Raw genomic sequence first — 18246 nt, 5'->3', positions numbered from 1 at the left:
AAGTTGAAAAACAGCATTTCAGATTATTTTTGTGCAGGAAGGGAACGCTTCCAGAACAAAAACAATCTCCCCGCTACGCAGGCATCCTTGAACCATGGTGCAAGGGTGCCAGCGCATGGCAATAGTTTGTGTGCCAGCACAGGAGGAAGCACAGAGATGCGGCATATTGTTGTAAATATGTTGCATCCCTGTGCTTTGAAAGTGACTCAGTCTTGTGTTCAGCACTGAGCCACTTTCTTGGGGCAGATTTACAAGAAAGTGCCTCAGTGCGTGACACAAGCCATTTGGCTGCGCCGCATTGAGTCACTTTCAAAGCAAACAATATGTTGCATCTCTGTGCTTCCCCCTGCGCTGGCGCACAAACTGCTGCCATGTGCAGGTGCAGGCACCCTTGCACCATGGTGGAAGGATGCCTGCGTCGTGGGGAGATTGTTTTTGTTCAGCAAGGGTTCCCTTCCTGCAAAAAACAATCTGAAATGGCGTTTTTAAACTTCTATGTGTGCTGCATTAGCAGACATAGAAGTTGAAAAACATCATTGCTTCAATGATTGTTTATATGTTGGAAGGGAAGCCTTCCTGTACATAAACAATCATTAGAGGTGATTTCCTCTTTCTATGTGTGCGGCAGAATGCAATTTTGAATCAGAGTAGCATAGTGGGTTAATGTGTCTCCTGCAAATCACATCATGTAACATGCAAGTGATCGATTTTTATTTTATGTAGATAGGCAAGTTAGTAACTTCTTTTAACACAAAGATAGATCCTTTTTCTTACTTCCAGTTCATAAATTGTAATCCTTCTATTATAGCACAGTGAGCTATGAAGGGCATGTGACTCCACCACCTTGTAACCCTCAGTGTCTTATGTCACACATCCTGTGCATTGCTTTACACGCATTATTTATTGTCAATGTATAATGTTTGTGTATAGTGTAAAGTGCTCTGACACCCTGCATGGGGATGAGTGGCGCTCTAAAAGAAATAAAACAAAAAAATGGCATTTAAATTATTTGTGTAAATACTGGGACAGACCATTGACATTCTGACGGTGCATGCATCTCTCTTATATACAGGAACTGCAGAAAGTCAAAAGCATGCCTCTCTTGCGTATACAAAGTGATAAGCTGTGTGCTTTTGTTTCCCCTCCATCACATCTAGTTGTGAGTCTCAGCATAGCTCCCAACCAGGACACTCGAACAAAAGAGGCCTAATGGCCTTTGTTCTGGGCCCAGCTGGAATTTAAAATAGCAAAGCCCCTCCCCGCCTGCATGTTGCTGCTTGGAATGGAAACAGACAATGTGAAGGTTTCACTGATTGTATCCCGTGTCTGAAACCTACACCGGGACAAATTCAGCATATTTTAGTGGGGCCCATCTTCTTGGCAGGGTGGACGGTGCCTAACCTAAAATAGTGGATTGATGTCGTCTATCCGCGTGTAACCCCAACTTGTGCCCTGGCTATATCCACCTCCGCCGCTTGAATCTCTCATTTATGCCGATGACCAGTTTTGTGTGGCGGCCAGGGTTCAGAGAGCCAGGAGAAGGTCTTGTGGGTAATCTTCCTTACTCTTAGTTCTAGCCTCCTCATAGCAGTCATTACTTGTTAGGTTGTTGCCACCTCCAGACCACCAGGATGTAGAGCTAATGTGAGCTTCAAACCCTGGGCTAAATGGGTTCCACTCACAACTATTCAAAACCAACATTGGCAAAGCAGTAGAGCTGGGATTAGTGCTCGCGCAGGGTTAGCACAGCAGGGTGAAGAACAGAGGCAGGAGCCATCAAGAGTGGGCAGAGAAGACTATAATTATAAAGTAGCCCCTCATACAGTTCAGTACAAGCACAGAAGTGGAAGTAGAAGGATACATCCAATAGAATTACGTGAGAGATCAATACTCCATTGGGCTGAGCCAAGATGATTGACAAAACCTGAAACCAATGGCTGAAAGAGGATGGTTGAAGAAAGCCGGTGGTTGGAAGGGAGGGTCCCATACGTGCACATACAAAGCATGCACACACACACGCAACTATGCTGGGGACTCTGAAGATGGATTGGTGGTCATATCTGTCAGGGGTTGCCTCAATACAATTATAGTAGGGTTAGGAATCTTTCTTGTGTAATTTAGGAGACAGGAGAATTGTTTTTTTTGGCATGTTTCCAATACTTTCTCATTCTTATGTTCCTTCCCATTCTGTCATCACAACAGTGACGCCAGAGGAACTCTCCACTCCGCCGCCAGAGGGAGATTACAACGAAGGAATAGACCGAGAGATGTTCGAAGAATGTAAGTAGCTTAAGGGGTGAGCAGTGATTTGGCAGCAAACGAGACGAGAAAGCACACATGTTGACATATGTAGTACAGAACATACATACTACATTGGTATTGCTCACTCCTAATTACAACTGGCAAATACCCTGCAACCCACTGGTGGTATACTCCTGAGAAACTCACATGACGCGCCTAGAGCTTCCTGGGCCTGCTCTTTTGGAAACTCAGGAACAACAACATTGTCGTGGTGTCACCAGGGCTTTAAGTGAAAGCTTTTTTAATATTATATACCAGCCATAGTTGCTGTATATTTATCCTATGCAACTAACCACCATTGACAAAGCCAATAGTTCTGACTTGTTGTAGGTATGATGTTACTTGTTGTATCATATATCTGAATGCAATGACAGAAACAGGAAAAAATACAAATTGGGCGGCACACTATGCTAAGCACATATTTGTAGCTTATGTGTCAAGCCACGACCTCAATTACATAGGCCACTCCCCTTTGAGAGAACCCCTAGTTTTTTTTATCCCACTTACTAGGAGAAATGGAGACACGGGGAGAGGCAGCCAAGGAAATCAGGTGACTTTAATTTGCACTTTGACTCTGTCCAGAGGTGCAGTATGGATTGTGCTGGAATTTCCCTTGCTGGCAGATGCCTGAATCACCAAGTTCTTTCGAGTGGGGTGAGGAAGGATGGGTCTTCTGGGGTATATTTATGTCCCCTAGCCCGGATTGGCTTACACAGGGAGTTGAGTATGGTTTAGACTAGGTTGCTAAGAGCTTTTCTATCAAAACTTTGTTGAAAGGCACAACAGCTGTGAAGCAGTAGGCCCATGCTCAGAGCCGGACTGGCCGTTTCTCCGGTGGGCCGCTAGGGTGGGGGCCGATTTTGGGCCCTTGGGCCCGTTTTTATGACAGGGCCGTTTTTGCAGCTTAGCTGCAAAATCGGGCCCTGTAACAGAATCGGCCGAAACCAGCCCTGGCAAACAGCTCGGCCGCTCTCAGCGGGGCCGGCCAAGCTCTTTGCCAGGGCCAGTTTTGGTTCCCAGTCCGGCCCTGCCTACGCTGCAAGAATTCTATTGGGAAATTTGAATATGTCTCTAAAATAGACTACTTTTTAATAAACTACTCTCCTCAGTGTGGGGAAGGAGGGGCTGGTAGGCAGTTCATATTGGTCTATTGGAAGATATCTACACCACTAGCATTCTGTAGGTCTAAGAAGAGGCTGAAATCTGTTTAATGATGGGTGAGTAAACCGCCCACTTTGTCGTTGTCATCTCCATCAAGTGGAGCATCTTGAAGCCCTTCAATAGCATCAGAAGTCGATTCAACAATAGTACTGGCATTGGGGAAGAGGCTTGAGCTCATACAAAATTGGTTGTACCTTGTTAATCCCACAAAAAGACACAGGCCTGGTCCGGGCTGATGCTGGTTTCAGATCGGAGACAGGTGTCAGCGTCAGATCTGGAGTAGGCACCACAGAGGTCGGAGCAGGCACCAGAGCAGGCAGATAGGGACTCCACCGCAGGATTGAAGCTATAGGCCAGCACACTGAGTCAGTTTGTATTATGACAGGCCCCACCAACAGAAGCCTGTCTGTAGGTCCCTGTAGCTCAGTGGGACCTGAACGCCCTCTAGAGTGAACTGGCATTGTCCTACAGAGCTGCAGCATGGCTTCCCTTAAGGCCTCTATCAGCAACAAACCATGACCCGCACACTCGGGCATGCTGCAGCCAGTTCCGGCATGGGTTCAGAGTTGGACAATGGAAGCAGAGTCAGGTCCTCTGAATGAGTGACTTCTCTCTGAAGCGGAAGTAATAGAATGGTGACGAGTCACTCTTGGACACCTTGTATTTATTTATTTGTTTATTCATTTGTAGAGCACATGGTTACACCACCGGTGTGTCCCCACACTAAGAGAGGACTCTGATGAGAAGCGGCTACCAGATGCAAGACCTAATGCAACGTATGGCAGTTGCCAATTCTTATCCTTGTTCCGGTTGCACAAACAACCAGTTCTTTAGCTGCCTACGAAAACTGCTTTCAGATGACTCTATTCTTAGGTCCATCGGTAGGCTGTTCCACATTTTAGATGCACGGTACCTGAATGAGCGTTCCCCCATTCTTGCTCTGTATATTTTTGGTACCGTTACCATAGCCTTTTCCAGTGATCTTAGGCTACGCCTTGGTATGTATTTGGTAATTAAAGGTTGGAGATATCTTGGGCCTTTCTTTAGTAGGATGTGGTGGCAATGGCACATTACTTTAAACACAACTCTCTTTTCTACTGGCAGCCAGTGGAGAGCTGTCAAGGTTTTCTTCGTGTTAGATCTTCTCGGCAGGCCCAGTACCAAACGAGCCTCCGCATTCTGTACCCTCTGCAGTTTTGATAGACCCTTTTTTGTCACTCCAAGGTATAGTACATTCCCATAATCCAATTAAGAGGTTATTACTGAATGTACAATGGTTTGTTTTTTCTGGCATTAGATGGCAGTAGGTCCAGGACTTTCCGCAGAATTTGTATTTGTCATGACGCTTGTCTCTCTGCTTCATCTTTGATTTACGCAAGGATGGTGACTTTGAGGGAGACTGGGCACTGGCATGGCAGCTGCCTCAAGAGTTGGAGTGGGAGCAGGTCCACTGCTTGGAGCGTGTCCTGCCATATTTCTTCTACAGCTTTGCCTCCCTCTTTCTGGTGACGGTGAGTTGAGTCAGCAAACATTTGTCGCAAGACATGGAATTGTGCCAAGAACCCAGACACCGCAAGCAGACATCATGAGAATTCACGACCGACTTCAGCTTTCTGCAGTCACTGCACGGTTGGAAGTCTGTGGTCTTCAGGAGAGACATTTCTCTTTGCGCACTGTCAAGAAAACAAGCTAATTTGAGTTGGTAAACATCAACAAAAAGTTGTGAGCAGAGTTGAAGGTCAAGGAAAGAAAGAAACTGACATGAGTGTGCATGGGTGGCTCCTTCATATGGTTTTATGCGGTCACTCCGTGGCACGGAGCGAGGTCACCACAAAGCCAATGGAGCTATCTATCAGGGTACAGGAGCAGGTCCTTTGGAAAGTTCTAAATATAAGCAGACAGTGCTTGGGCAAAATTACAAAGGTGAGGACTCTGTGGTTGGAAGTAGCCATTAGAACATGTATTTTCAAGGAGCTACTCTATATCTAAAAAACAACAAACAATCATAATGTGCACCAGGACCGCTCCTGAAATCACTCTTGAAATGAATTACCAGGAGTATTATAATTGCTGAGGTCAGTGGAAGCGCACTTTCTTCCGCAGATTGACTTGTACCTCATATCACTCTTAGATAAATAAAATGGACATTCACTAACACTCGTAGCAGAAAGAGGAAAATAAGAATAGAAAAATAGAGGATTATGAGAAGCAGTTGTAGGAAAAAGGACGTTGAGAACACGGTATCAGGTGGCAGTGTTCAGGTTCACCTGGGATCAACACCATCTTTCCTGATCCTCCGAAGTGTTCCTTTTGGCCAACACAAATGGACCAGAGAAGAGTTGTTTTCTGAAAGATCTGTGGATGTTTCATTAATAGGATAAGTGTTTGGATGAGGGGTAAATACTTGTGTTATTGACTGCCCCTTCACTCATTACTGATAAAATGTGAGTTCAGCTTTTAAGTATTTTATTGTTTATGAATTTATATATTGATGGTGTCTCCCAAGAATGTTATTTAATTTAAATAGCAGCCTCTCACCTTCTTCCAACCTCCTTGCTCTTATATCTCTATCACCTGACTCCTTTCCTACCTAGTTGCTGGCAGCTGGCTTGTTGTCCCACGCCACTTCCCACACTCTCCGGTAAACTTTGCCACATGCGTGTGGCTGCTCGCCTTTTGTGGAGGAGTGAGGGGCTGAGGTTCAGAGAATAGCCAGGACTCGACAGTTATCCTAGACTGCACTGTAAGAAGCCTTCCTTGCACCTTGCCACAGGCGCATTGGTAGGTGTGGCCCTATCACTCTGCGGTGCCTTCTTGCTTCTCGGAGCATGCACTGAGATATGTTATGTTGCGCTTGGTTGACTTTGCATTCATTGGGCGAGTGTGAGCATCAGATAGGATTGTCTGGCTCATCTGAAGGATGGTGCTCTGGGCACTAGTTCAATCCAACAGATCCATTGCAAGCCAACAAAGCTGTGTGGAATTGGTGCCCCTTTGATGCTTTATATAAGAGAACTGTTGTGTTATTAGTTCTATCATTGCCACCCCAGAAAGACCACTGTAAGAAAGGCAATGCTGAGAACACTGCCTTTATCTATACTATGTTTAGTTGGCACAACATATCTGATCTGTCCCGTAAAGCACTTATATAGAATATCCTGCAGTAAGGCCACATCTGAACTCCGATGAGTCATTTGTCAACAAAACCAGATGGCTTGTTAGATGAAAGAGGGATGACACTTGCAGGTTGGGGCAATGAAACAAATCTCTGAGGTGTGTTGGAAGAGAGGAGTGGCCCAGGACAGGCCTGGTCTGGCTGTCTGGCACCTGGAGGCATGAGTCAGCAGCTGTTGGCAGTCATATTGGATAAACACGGATTGACTTCTGAACAATGTCTGAACAAACTGCTAAGGTAATCAAGGCCAGCGATTCAGTCCCTGTTTACCCCTCACATGTTTTACTTAATCATGCATTCCCTTTAAGTGTTTGCCTTTTTCAGGTTATTGTGTTCCTGTAGTTTTTTGTGCAAACTCCTATTTGTCCATACATTGAACTGAGTTGCCTCTAGGTGTCTGTGTGAACTCAGGTTGTGGGTGGGCGTTTATAAGGTGCCTGATAGAGAGTTGTGGAGTTCGGGCCAAAGGCAATGCTAGTTTCTCACAGTGTGCGTCAGTGGGTCATGAAAGTGTTCAGAATACATGTGCATCTAATCCTTGGTCTATCTGCAGAGGGCACAGAGCAATGGTCACGTGTACCAATTTTGGTTATAATCGAAAAGTGTGATTTGTGCACACACCTGTCAACACATTGACGAATCGAAAGTAAAAGAAAAATGCAGTGTTTAGAGGTGAGAGGGTGTGCCGTGGGATGGTGAAGTGTATAGCAGAGTGAAAAGAGTATGCTGAAGAAGAAAGAGATAAGGAGTGAGATTTGAAGACAGAGCGTTTTAGAAACGTGAGGAGAAGCGGACACAACAGTCTAACAGAGAGAATCTGAAGTCCACCTCCCCTTCCACTGACTTTATTAATGTTTAATTCAAAGTCGCATATTTTCAGAATTGAAACATTTTTGATTTTTGTTATTCACAACAAAATCATTGTTACTCATTTATCTCATCCATCTAACAAGCCTCTGCAAAGCTAGTAGTTTAGACTTGTTTTAGGCATATGTCCTTTGCTCTGTTACACATCAGGATGCAGTAACAGAAAGCTCACAGCAAAGCACCAAATACTGGTCGGGTGGCACCCTATGCGAAGCACATGATTTTAGTTTACATGTTTTAAGCCTCGCCCTTAATTACGCAGGCCACAACTCTTGGAAAGGATTCCTAGATATGCAATTTAGGCCACACCCCTTTGGGCACCCTTCACTTTTTACGTCAGACTTAAAGCCACACTTCTCCGGCATTCGCTCCCCCACCCGTCTTCACCTGTGGCACCGCTTTCCTTGGCTCCCCTTGCCCTGTCGCTTCCATTCTCCTGCCATGCCCTCCCTCATTTAGCACCACTTCTCTTTCCTGCTCCTCCCCCGCCTTCCTTGGCTTCTCCCCTGAAACACCCATTTTCTTCCCCCGTCCGCCAGTATGGTACTGATTTACCTCAGCACCCTTTGTCTTCTGGGATGATTCACACTTACCTTGTGGGCTAAGGCGAGTGAGAATTTATTGGCCATTTCTGATGAATTCAGGAATGCCATTGCTCATTCAATCCAAGATGGACATGGAGCAGTTAAATATGTTTTAAGAGTTGGCCTGGACACAACAGACTGTGTGGGTTGTGCCATGGACAGCAGTTTCATTATCAGGCTTCATGCCTGCATGCACGCCACATGGTTATCCAGTGACACAGAGGCATCCCTTATGGATATGCCATTTGATGATTCCTGGTTTATCGAAGAATGACAAATGTGCCATGGCTTTTAGGTCTACTGCTTCCAGCCTGTCAGTTTCTTCAGTAGTACTGAAAATTCAGAGGATACTGTTGGGGTCTCGGCTATTACCAGAGGCAGCCCTTGAAACCCATACAAAAGCCAGCATAATACTTTCACAGCTCAAGAGGGCAAGGTGGTTGAAGAGACCATTGGCACCACCATGGACAGCAGTTTTCATCGTTGACCTCCTCATTCTCAGCTCCTTGACCTCCCCTCCCCCCACAGTGTGCTGCAGTTAGGCCAATTTTAGACCTCCAACTTTTGAACACCTTTCTTTGGAAGAACAAATTGGTAGCTTTGGACTTACCCTGCAATAGTTTACGGAGATAATGGCAGAGGTTGCTGCCCATCTTCACAGATCAGGGATACGTGTGTACACTGTACCTTGTCTGGCTGCTGAAGGCAGGGTCGCCACAGTCTATCGCAGACCACCTGCAGACTACTGTCACTCTTCTATTGACACTGGAATTTTCAACCAACGAGGTTTAATTTCACCAGAGCCAAAGTAGAAGTTCATTTCGTAGTGGTCATTCCAAACACAGTGGCCTGCCAAGCTTTTCCACCCTGCCACTAGTCCAATACACCAAGAAAGTTCTGAGGTCACTACTGGGTTCTAGCATGGGTGGTTCTGAGGCTTCTTGACCTCATGCATTCTGGTGGTCCATTTGGTCCAGTGGAACTGGTGCCTTCAATGGCCTCAACACTAGGACTGCATGTGAGACAACATTTGTATTTTGGAGGAGGCTGTTTGGACAATCCTGATGTGGCTGTCGGAAACCAACCTATCCTGTGGCAGACCTTTCTCGATACTCCACCCATTGCTCACACTAGTCACAGATGCATGGTCTCTAGGTTGGGGCAGTCACAAATTAGAGATCAAGATCAGGGGCACCACATGAACCTGCTGGAGCTTCGCATTCGGCTAGTTCCGTCCATCAGAAGAAAGCCAGTCTAGGTCCTGACAGACAACATTACATCCAAGTGGCACTTCAACAAGCAGGGCGGTATGGGGTTGCAGATCTTATGCAGGAGCCACGGCTGCTCTGGAAGTGGTTGGAGCCCCACAGAATCCCTCTGACTGCAGACATTTAGCAGGCTCACTGAATGATGAGCTCAGCACACACCATCTGGTGGATCACTATTGGTGACATTACCAGGAGGTGGTTCAAGGTGTCTTTGCCCTCTGACGCACATGTTGGCTAGATCTTTTTACTACCACAAAGAACACATAGTGTCTACTGACTGTTAGAGTATTTGTCAAGAGGCTTCCGGGGATACATTTCCACCTGCAGTGGGACTCTGGTCCTCCGTATGCTTTCCCTGTCTACCTCTCCTGCCCTGAATTATCAAGGTCAGAATAGACTGGGCATATTTAAATACCTTGGTGCATAGCTATTTCACGTGAAAGAGAGAACATGTTTTCAAACATGAAGATTAGAAACATAATCTTTAGTTCAAAATTAAAAACATAAAAACAGCAGTTTTGCTTGCTATTTTTTGCTTGCCGCTATACAGATCAAAAAACAAAGTAGAAGAAGAAAGAAAAAACAGCTGCTTTAATTATGCCGCGTCACCTGACCTGCCTTTCCACTCGGCTGCTGGCTCTGGCAGTAGACATTGTGACATCAGAACTGAACTGTAATGAGTTATTATAGTCAAGGTCTGGCGTCATTTCATTGTAATATGTGACTGGGTGTGTCACAAGTTGCCTGTTATATTTAGAATTATGGACGGGTAGCAGTGAATTATGGGAATGTTTTACTCTGAGGGTTTCTTAGTGACATTGAATAGACAATAAGAGTGAATCTCAAGTTGTCTATGATGTCACTCAGAACCACGAAGTGAACAACATGCCAGTAATTCACATTGTACATCTATAGTTCATTGTTATGTACGGTCCCCTAAAATTATCAGCCCCTGCTGTCATACAGAACAAGGCCTATGCTATTTGTCCCTCACCCAAAGGTTACAAAAAACTCACTTGCCATCCTTGATCAATCCCCACCACCTTCCCTGCCTCTCTTCCCCCTCCTGCAGCTGTGCTTTCTGCTTTCAGTGAAAGCAGACAAGCAGTGCTGGCTGACAGGCACTCAGAGAGCCCTTTCAGGCTGGCCTTGATGTCCTGTATGACATCACAACAGTAGGTAACCAGTTTTACCAACTGCTGCTATATCATAGCAGTGGGTTATGACATTTAGAAACTGAAATAAACGATTGAGACTTTCTATGAGAGTCATTCATAACAAAAAATAGAGACAGGTTTTTATACAGGGATTTCATAATCCCAGAGAGACTTACATTATAAAAAAAGAGACAGGTTTCTATACAGGGATTGCAGAATCCCAGATAGTCATACATTATAAAAAAAATTAAACAGGTTTCTATACAGGGATTGCAGAATCCCATGTATTTTATGACCATAATGCACCAGAACCACTCTGGGCCACAGTTGGAAAAGTTAATGTGCAGCTTTAAACTATGTGATGCTCGCTTGTGGCCTATTTGAGTATCCGTGATCATGGGTCAGGCTAACCTAATGAGCTTCAAATCAACACTACTTGAACATCTCCTAATTACAGTGGCCGCACCCTGGAAAAATTGTGCATCACTAAGATACACCCATATATTTAGAAGTATAAATGCACTTAACTGGATATTTTTCGTTTATGGTGAATAAACTCTAAGGGGCTATTAATTAGCATCGGAAAAGTGATGGATACCATGTCAAGGCTAAGTACTTAAAGCTAATGTCAACTATAGAAGCGTAAATGATTATATTTCCAGCGGGCCACGCTGTATCAGATAGGAACTGATTCTCCTGTGGGATAACATTTCCTGTTGTGCATCCAGTATTTTGTATTTGACACAAAGTGTGTATGTAGAGACACATTTGATTTGTGTAAGAGAAAGAGCTGGGCAGAGTCTGAAGTATTAGAATATTTTTTGCCACTATACTTGTAAAATTATGCTGTAAATGCACTGTCTGGGGAACAACACACAAACACTGCTCAGCAATTGTTTGCTTGGTGTAGTATAACTGACAGTTATTCCTGTATAGCAGTTTGCGAAGACCAGAAGTATTTTCATGTTACCACTGCACAGGATCAAAATTTGAGCACAGCAGTTTCTGCAATCACCTTGAGAAAGGCTCTGTACTGTAGTACTGAACTGTACATTATAATAATGAACTTTGCACACAAACCCTCTTCTGAAGAGAAAGCGGGTGGAAGGCTTGAAATGGACAGTCTCAAATCCACTGCTTCTTTCTGAACACCTTAGTACACTGAACTCATTTTCTGAAACGTTGAAGTTATCATGCTGCACATTTGTTTTGATGTTGTGTCACAACCCAGCACAGAGTTTTCCTAGAATATTACCAACCAGTAACTACCAAACTAATCAATTTCAGTTGAAAAAAACAGAGTGTGATTGTTTTAGCACCTTTACTGTGGATCTAGCACCATCCTCTCGCATATTCTTCTCCATGTGAGACTGATGATAGGGCATTTTGGCATGGAGGAAATAGTACTTATACTACTTTCTTTTTTCACTATAATTGTGCAGATGATTATGAGCTGCGACAGTGGAGACCCCGGAAGCCCCCACAGAAGAAGGAAGAGATTGAGACGCCAAGTAGGACCTTTGCTTCCCTACCTTTAATGATTGTCAGTGTTTTTTTTAAATATTTCTTTTTGTAGCATGAATCAGAGGTGGAGGAGAGGAGGGAAGTACTAGTTACTCACCACAATGACTTCTGTCTTCTTAGGCCATGGTTGCCGTCCTCAAAAATATTAGGACTTCTCTTCCACAACAGGATGGAAATTGATGGACACCCTTGTTAGTATGCTCCTAGGTCTCTTTATGGAATCTGAAGCCAGGAACATTATGTGCTCTGCACACGCCCAGACCCTCTCCCTAAAATGTTTGCCAGATTTTGAGATTCAATTCTTTTACTCACAAAGGGATCATTTGATTCTTGCAATGCATCCTCCTCATACGAAGTGTATTTGCTAATACAAGCAGTAGGTAAATGTGATAGCTGATCTGCACCAGGGTAGTTGCTATCTGAAACACATTAAATGATAACATTAAAACATTAAATGTTATAGTAAGTCATGCAAGGCAAATACTCGCCCGCCACATACCCATTTAACCATGTAAGTATATTAAACATTTATAGTCAGTTGAAAGAACAAACTTTGTTCCCTACATAAATGTTTTGAAAGATTAAAACTCCAATTTTAAGGGAAGCACAATCGTAAAGTACTTGAGCTTTTAATGCTTACGAATGTCGCTTTGACTAGACCACTTTGCTACTTGCAATAACAAGTCAAGAAAGCATGTATAACATATAAACAAGATGCAAGAATACTACACAAACCAAACCCGCAACTTAAAAGCGACGGATAGTGCCTTGACTCTAATAGATAATATTTCTATGCTTTTTTTAGTGAGGCATATGAAGGCTACTTGCCTGATAAATGATCTCACAAGCCTTGGGCGTAATATCGCTGCCTCAGATCAGCTCTGCGGACTTCATTGACTCTGATAGTAAAGAGATGCTTGTTCAAGGGCCTTTGTCTCTGTCATGCAGGCACTTTACTGCTATAGGAGAGACACTTACACGAATGAGCTAATCCTTAGGTATACTCCAGCCAGAACTCTGAGATCTTCCCATCAGCACCAGTTGTCAATCCCCAAATTCAAGAAAGTAGACTTGGCGGCTGGATGTTGTCTGTTATCAATCTTGGAGTTTGGAATAGAATGCCTTCTCATCTTTGCTCCCAACCCAATCTGGGGCAGTTTAGATACTTACCTGTTCGACCTCAACATTTAATACTGCAGGTTTGTTGTTGGACCCTCGTTTGTGTATAGCAGCTTATATTGAGCACCAGGACACCTCTTCTTGAGGTACATCTGTTTTTGCACCTTATACATGCACTACATAGACTTAGACATAAATGACGAAAAATCTATCCGATGAGCGGATGACATTTCAATGAAGCACATACAACTTTAGAGCTCTCTAGACATTGTGATCCTAAAGATAATCTCTGCATTAAAGCCTCTGATGAAAGGCAGGGTGACACATTTCCTGATTCATGGTAAACTCTTACCAGGCAGAAAAAATAACGGATCTTGCAGGTAGCAAAACTGATGGTGTCAGCGAATTGGACCCTAAAAATTTAGCCGCTCTTCAAACATATGTTTGCTCATTACATTTGAAGATGTTGTTACTCAGCAACCATGGCGAGGTCAGCGTTCATTGTAGAATACTTATCAACCTGCAACTCTGCCAGCATGACGCCTGAAGAGCTGTTGTGAGATGGTGAGCAAAGACTGACATAGCAGATACACTGAATGAAGCACTCTTTCCAGAGGGAAGGGTCTGTTTGGGTAATGATGGCATTTTGAGCAAAGCTGTTAAGTAGACTGACTATAGTACTGCCAGAATATTTATGTAAGTGCTTTTCCTACAAAGCTCAGTAGTTTGTGCAGCAGCAGGCACATCAAATGTTTTTGTATGTTTGTGTGGAGTAGAAGGTGTATAGGGTTATCCTAGCTGGGAAGAAACAGAGCGTTGAACAGCGATCAAGAGTTCTAATATATGACTAAAGATAATTTACAAAAAGCAGGTATACGTGGGTTCCTAACATGCCTGTGACAGTTTTCCTCAAGGAACTCTGCATTTATTTCTTAATTACAGATGGGTGGAAGTACAGTCATTCCTGATGTTCATGGGTTGTTATTCATGGTCCTGGGGGTGTTGATGCAGAAGGCCTGCTTACTCATCTTTTACTACTTGCATTTCTTCATCTCCAGTCTGATGATGTTTTGACTGCTGGCATTGGGCTGCCCCCCTAAGGTGGTGTGTTTATCTACCAAATATGGGAGAGTGTTATTTTTTATGTACTTATACGTAATGCAGCTGGTCTTGAAGATGATGGGGCCTGGAGGGGGGCGCGGTGGTCAAACCTCGTCAAGCCTTTGTGGGATGTACTTCTGCATGTATGATGTCCTACATGGGCCAATGTGATAGTGTGGAGATTGAGGGAGTAGGGTGTTACTCCTGTGAGGGGAGATGGGACCAATGATTGTACTGATCTTGTGAAGTCGGTATCAGGTAAGAAGGATTTTCCTTTTCACAAGTGCAAAAGCTAATCCCATTATTTCTTGCTTTTTGTTTTTTCTTGTTATAAATTATTTAAAAGTCAAGTGTGAGATTTCGTTATTTTGAATATGCCATCACTTGAGGATTGAAGTCATGTAGATTTATTCAACATAGCCAGGCTGGGATCTGTGGTTGTATGGTGCTGTTGGCGAACAGGAGGAATTCAGTCATCACATTTAGGAAACTACTAGCCATCCAAATCTTGATTAGTTTGAGCCAGGTCTTGAGTTTCTGAATATCATGGATTTAGTATCATGTTAGAAAGTAGTATTAATAGGAAGTGATCTTTAGTGAGTTCAGTGAATGAAAGAAAGTTAAAGGCTGTCCAATTGGGAATATATCAGTGGGACACTAGAGTTAGGCTAACTGTTTATTTAGCCGCGGTCCATGCAGTTAACAGCAGTGGGGCTGCATGAGGGGGGATTTTGAGGGACGATGCTAAGGGAAGATTAATAATTTATTTAATTTTCCCTCTGCATCGTCCCTTGAAATGCCCCCCCCCCACCAAACCCCCCTCCACCCGCTGTTACCTGCACGGGCCACAGCTGTGTTTATTTAGTGTTTTTGATCTTGTACTTTGTTCATCTTGTTTGGTGAATATCTGGCTGATGGGGATGCATTTGGCTACCGAGTGTGGGATATGGGGTCTTCGTGTCAGTTGGTGCATGCCCAACAGCCTTTAAGAGTGCTACCCTTCTACTTGTTATTTTGTTGATGGTAGTCTTGGTAGTTGATGGTAGCTTTAGTTTTGGTTATGACGGATCTGCATGTTGCATCGAGTGATTGGTTTGCTTTAGGTCTTTGAGGGCATTGGTTTGTCCGCATTTCTCCTCTTTTCTGCATATGGTGTGCTTGTTTTCTGAGAGTTTTTGAGTGCACCTTGGTGCTGAGGGCCTAGAGAATCGTGTTTTCAATGTTGTGTAGAGTTCTACGTGTTTTTTAAGGGCTGAGTTGTATATATCAAGCAGTGTGTTGACATCGATTGTGTACTGTAGACTTTTATTGGAAGGCATCAACGAGGGAGCCTTTGGAGAGGCATCCTTCTTTGTTTTTTTTCATTATTTTTGGCAATTACTGGGCCCTCTTTAACAGGTGATCCAAATGCAGGGCTCATAATTCAGCTTCCCCACCTATTCCTACCCATCATATGCAGATACTGGGCCATGTTTCCCATTTACACCATTCCATCCACAGAAAAAAACAAAGAAAATCCCAAGCAGTAAAGAGATGTGGAAACGGATAAAGACAAGTGGTGGAAGGAGAAGACCAAGGACTTCAAAGGTTAGCTGTGACGGTTTGTTCCTTCCTAGGTAGATGGAGTTTCAGTTTCAGTTCCTGAATACATAGGTACACCTGCAGCAGCTGTGAATTGGCCAGCTTTTGTGCTTGCATTCTATCTATCTAAAAGTAGTTTTATAGAGTTGTCATAGCCCCGTTCAGAAGACTACAGGGAAAGCAGGAGCTACTGACCATTGGGTTTGAGGCCTTTTACTCCTGATGTCCCTACTATGGATTCTGAGCAACTGGGCAAAGAACCCCTACAGCACTTGAGTCACAGTGGTATCTCGTATCGAGCAGTCCAAATATTCTCGAAGGAGGGAAAGTAGACACAGGGGGGTGAACACAGGTTCACATCTTAAATTGTGTTCAATAGCAGTAATAAATGATTGTCCAGTCAAATATTTTCTTTTATGACAAAAGGAGATGTATATACTATTACTAAGTAAAATACGGATACACAAACCATAACCACAGTTCACTCACTGAGGTCAACGTTCTAGTGTTTAATGGTAGTCCCCTTGAGTCCTACTTCCTTCTCACTAGCAGTAGTAATTATTCATCATTCACTGTTGGCGACAATCAGGTAAGTCCCCTCTAGCAGTCTTAGTTTCAGGAGTCCCACTCAAGCGCTGTGTTAGAAAAGTCAAAAGTGTTCCAAGACCAAAGCACAATCTGGCAGACAAATGTGCCCAATGCCTTATGGCCCTTTGCTCACCTACAGCAGAAGGGCTTGTCTGACCAGAGTCTCTGAGATCGTCTCTCTCGCGGGGGCTGTGGCTGCCCTGGGAGAGGATCACAAACGTGACTCTACAGGGGGCGCAACTGAGTGTACTCAGCACTCCTCCAATGCAACGGTAAGTTTCTTTGGATTGTCAACACAGGCTATGGAGGAAGGGCGAGGGGATTTGCAAGGCCTGTGGTCCTGTTCTACAGTCTGGGCTCTGGCTCATGGGTCTCCAAGGCAGCCTTTGCTTGCAACAATGGCATCCACCAGGCTACGATCCTTGTGTTCCACCGATGCCACCGGTTCACCACACTTGCTCTTCACTCAGGCAATGGTCCAATTGACTCAGCAGCATGTTCCACTTCACGGTGGCCCCCTCTTGCATACGGGGTCACTGCCTTATAGACTGCATATGACCAGCGCTCCGATTGACACAGCAAACTTTGAGGCGGCCCCCTCTAGTATATGGGTCACCGACTTAACCTGCACAAGGCCAACAACTCAGTCGGCGCAGCAGCCACCTCCTCACAGATCTCTGTAGGGATCCACTCGCCAGGATCCCCCACTGGACTTCGCTCCCTCCAGCACTCCTCTCTTCCTCAAAGGGCCCACTAGTTTTGGCACGCTGGCAGGCACTGGTGCCCCAGGCTCCAGGCACAGTGGTATTGGATGACCCTGGATGATGCCCCCTCATTTAGCAGGGAGAATATCATGCCTTAACCCCCATCCTGGTCAAAGGGAAAAGTCTTGAATAACTCCTCCTTCTCCTCACAGACCCCATCTATCTGCTTGGCAGTTGACAGTTTGAGGGCCTCCACACCCCTTCTTTTAGTCCATTTACAGACAGCAATTGCGATTTAGAGACTCTGAGTCTTTGAGGTTTGTGTTGTGGGGGTGCCTCTTTTTGAGGTGCCCTCTCCTCAGGCCTGCCCTCCCCAGAAGGAGGTCTATCACAGCAGGATCAAATGCAAATCTGATAGCACGACAACACAGACTATGGGAGTGGCTAGAGGACACCTTGGTGTCAGCCACAGTGATGTGTGGCTGAAAAGGTCCCCCCAGCCTCTGAACTACTCTTTATGATTCTCTTATTAGTCCCATCCCCTCCCTTGATGGGCCCTTGTCCCTGTCCAGGGAGCTCTCTCAGAATCTAGGATCATCCTTTGAAGTATACTAAAAAAAGCCTGGCTCTCCTTCCTCCAGTGTGTGTCCCACCCAGCTCACAGGAGTGCAGTAATCCACAAATCTGGGGAGATTTCTCTACCTCCTCATGCTCCTCCAGTCGGCTCTGTGTCTCTCAAAATGGAAACCAGCATCTTCAATGCATTGTTCCATGCACAGGCACACATACATCCAGCGCATCCCTAATACACACACACACTTCACAGAGCTACACACGCACTTCACAGAGCTACATACTAACTTTTTGTAGGCCAAGTGTGAGTCAAGCACATAGCAGCAGAACGTTACATGAGTGAGCCTGTAGGACTCACTTCACTTACACAGCTATAAAGGCCTGTTCACTTCTACTGATCACTAGACGGCATGTTGCCCCCCGCCCCCCACCCCTCCATGCTCATGCTACTTAACTCCTGGCAAAGGCAGTGGCCTTTCACCACTATGAGGATATGACTTTGGGCATCCATACTGGTCAAAAAAGAATGCAATCCATGAGATA

The 18246-nt window shown here is 44.7% G+C and overlaps 1 protein-coding gene across 2 annotated transcripts in view; it reads left to right on the top strand.

The window, feature by feature from the left end:
- The window catches only part of AEBP1 (AE binding protein 1), a 243616-nt gene that overhangs the window by 140485 nt on the left and 84885 nt on the right, over window positions 1-18246 (top strand). For both annotated transcript variants that reach the window (XM_086943442.1, XM_086943443.1), the window contains 2 exons: window positions 2203-2280; window positions 11956-12024. In XM_086943442.1, coding sequence (XP_086799568.1) covers window positions 2203-2280; window positions 11956-12024 — 147 coding nt within the window. The remainder of the gene's footprint in view (window positions 1-2202; window positions 2281-11955; window positions 12025-18246) is intronic.

This window comes from Lissotriton vulgaris, chromosome 11, assembly GCF_964263255.1.
Source record: "Lissotriton vulgaris chromosome 11, aLisVul1.2, whole genome shotgun sequence".
NCBI classification, from domain to species: Eukaryota; Metazoa; Chordata; class Amphibia; order Caudata; family Salamandridae; genus Lissotriton; species Lissotriton vulgaris.
This window is presented reverse-complemented; position numbering and strand designations above follow the sequence as displayed.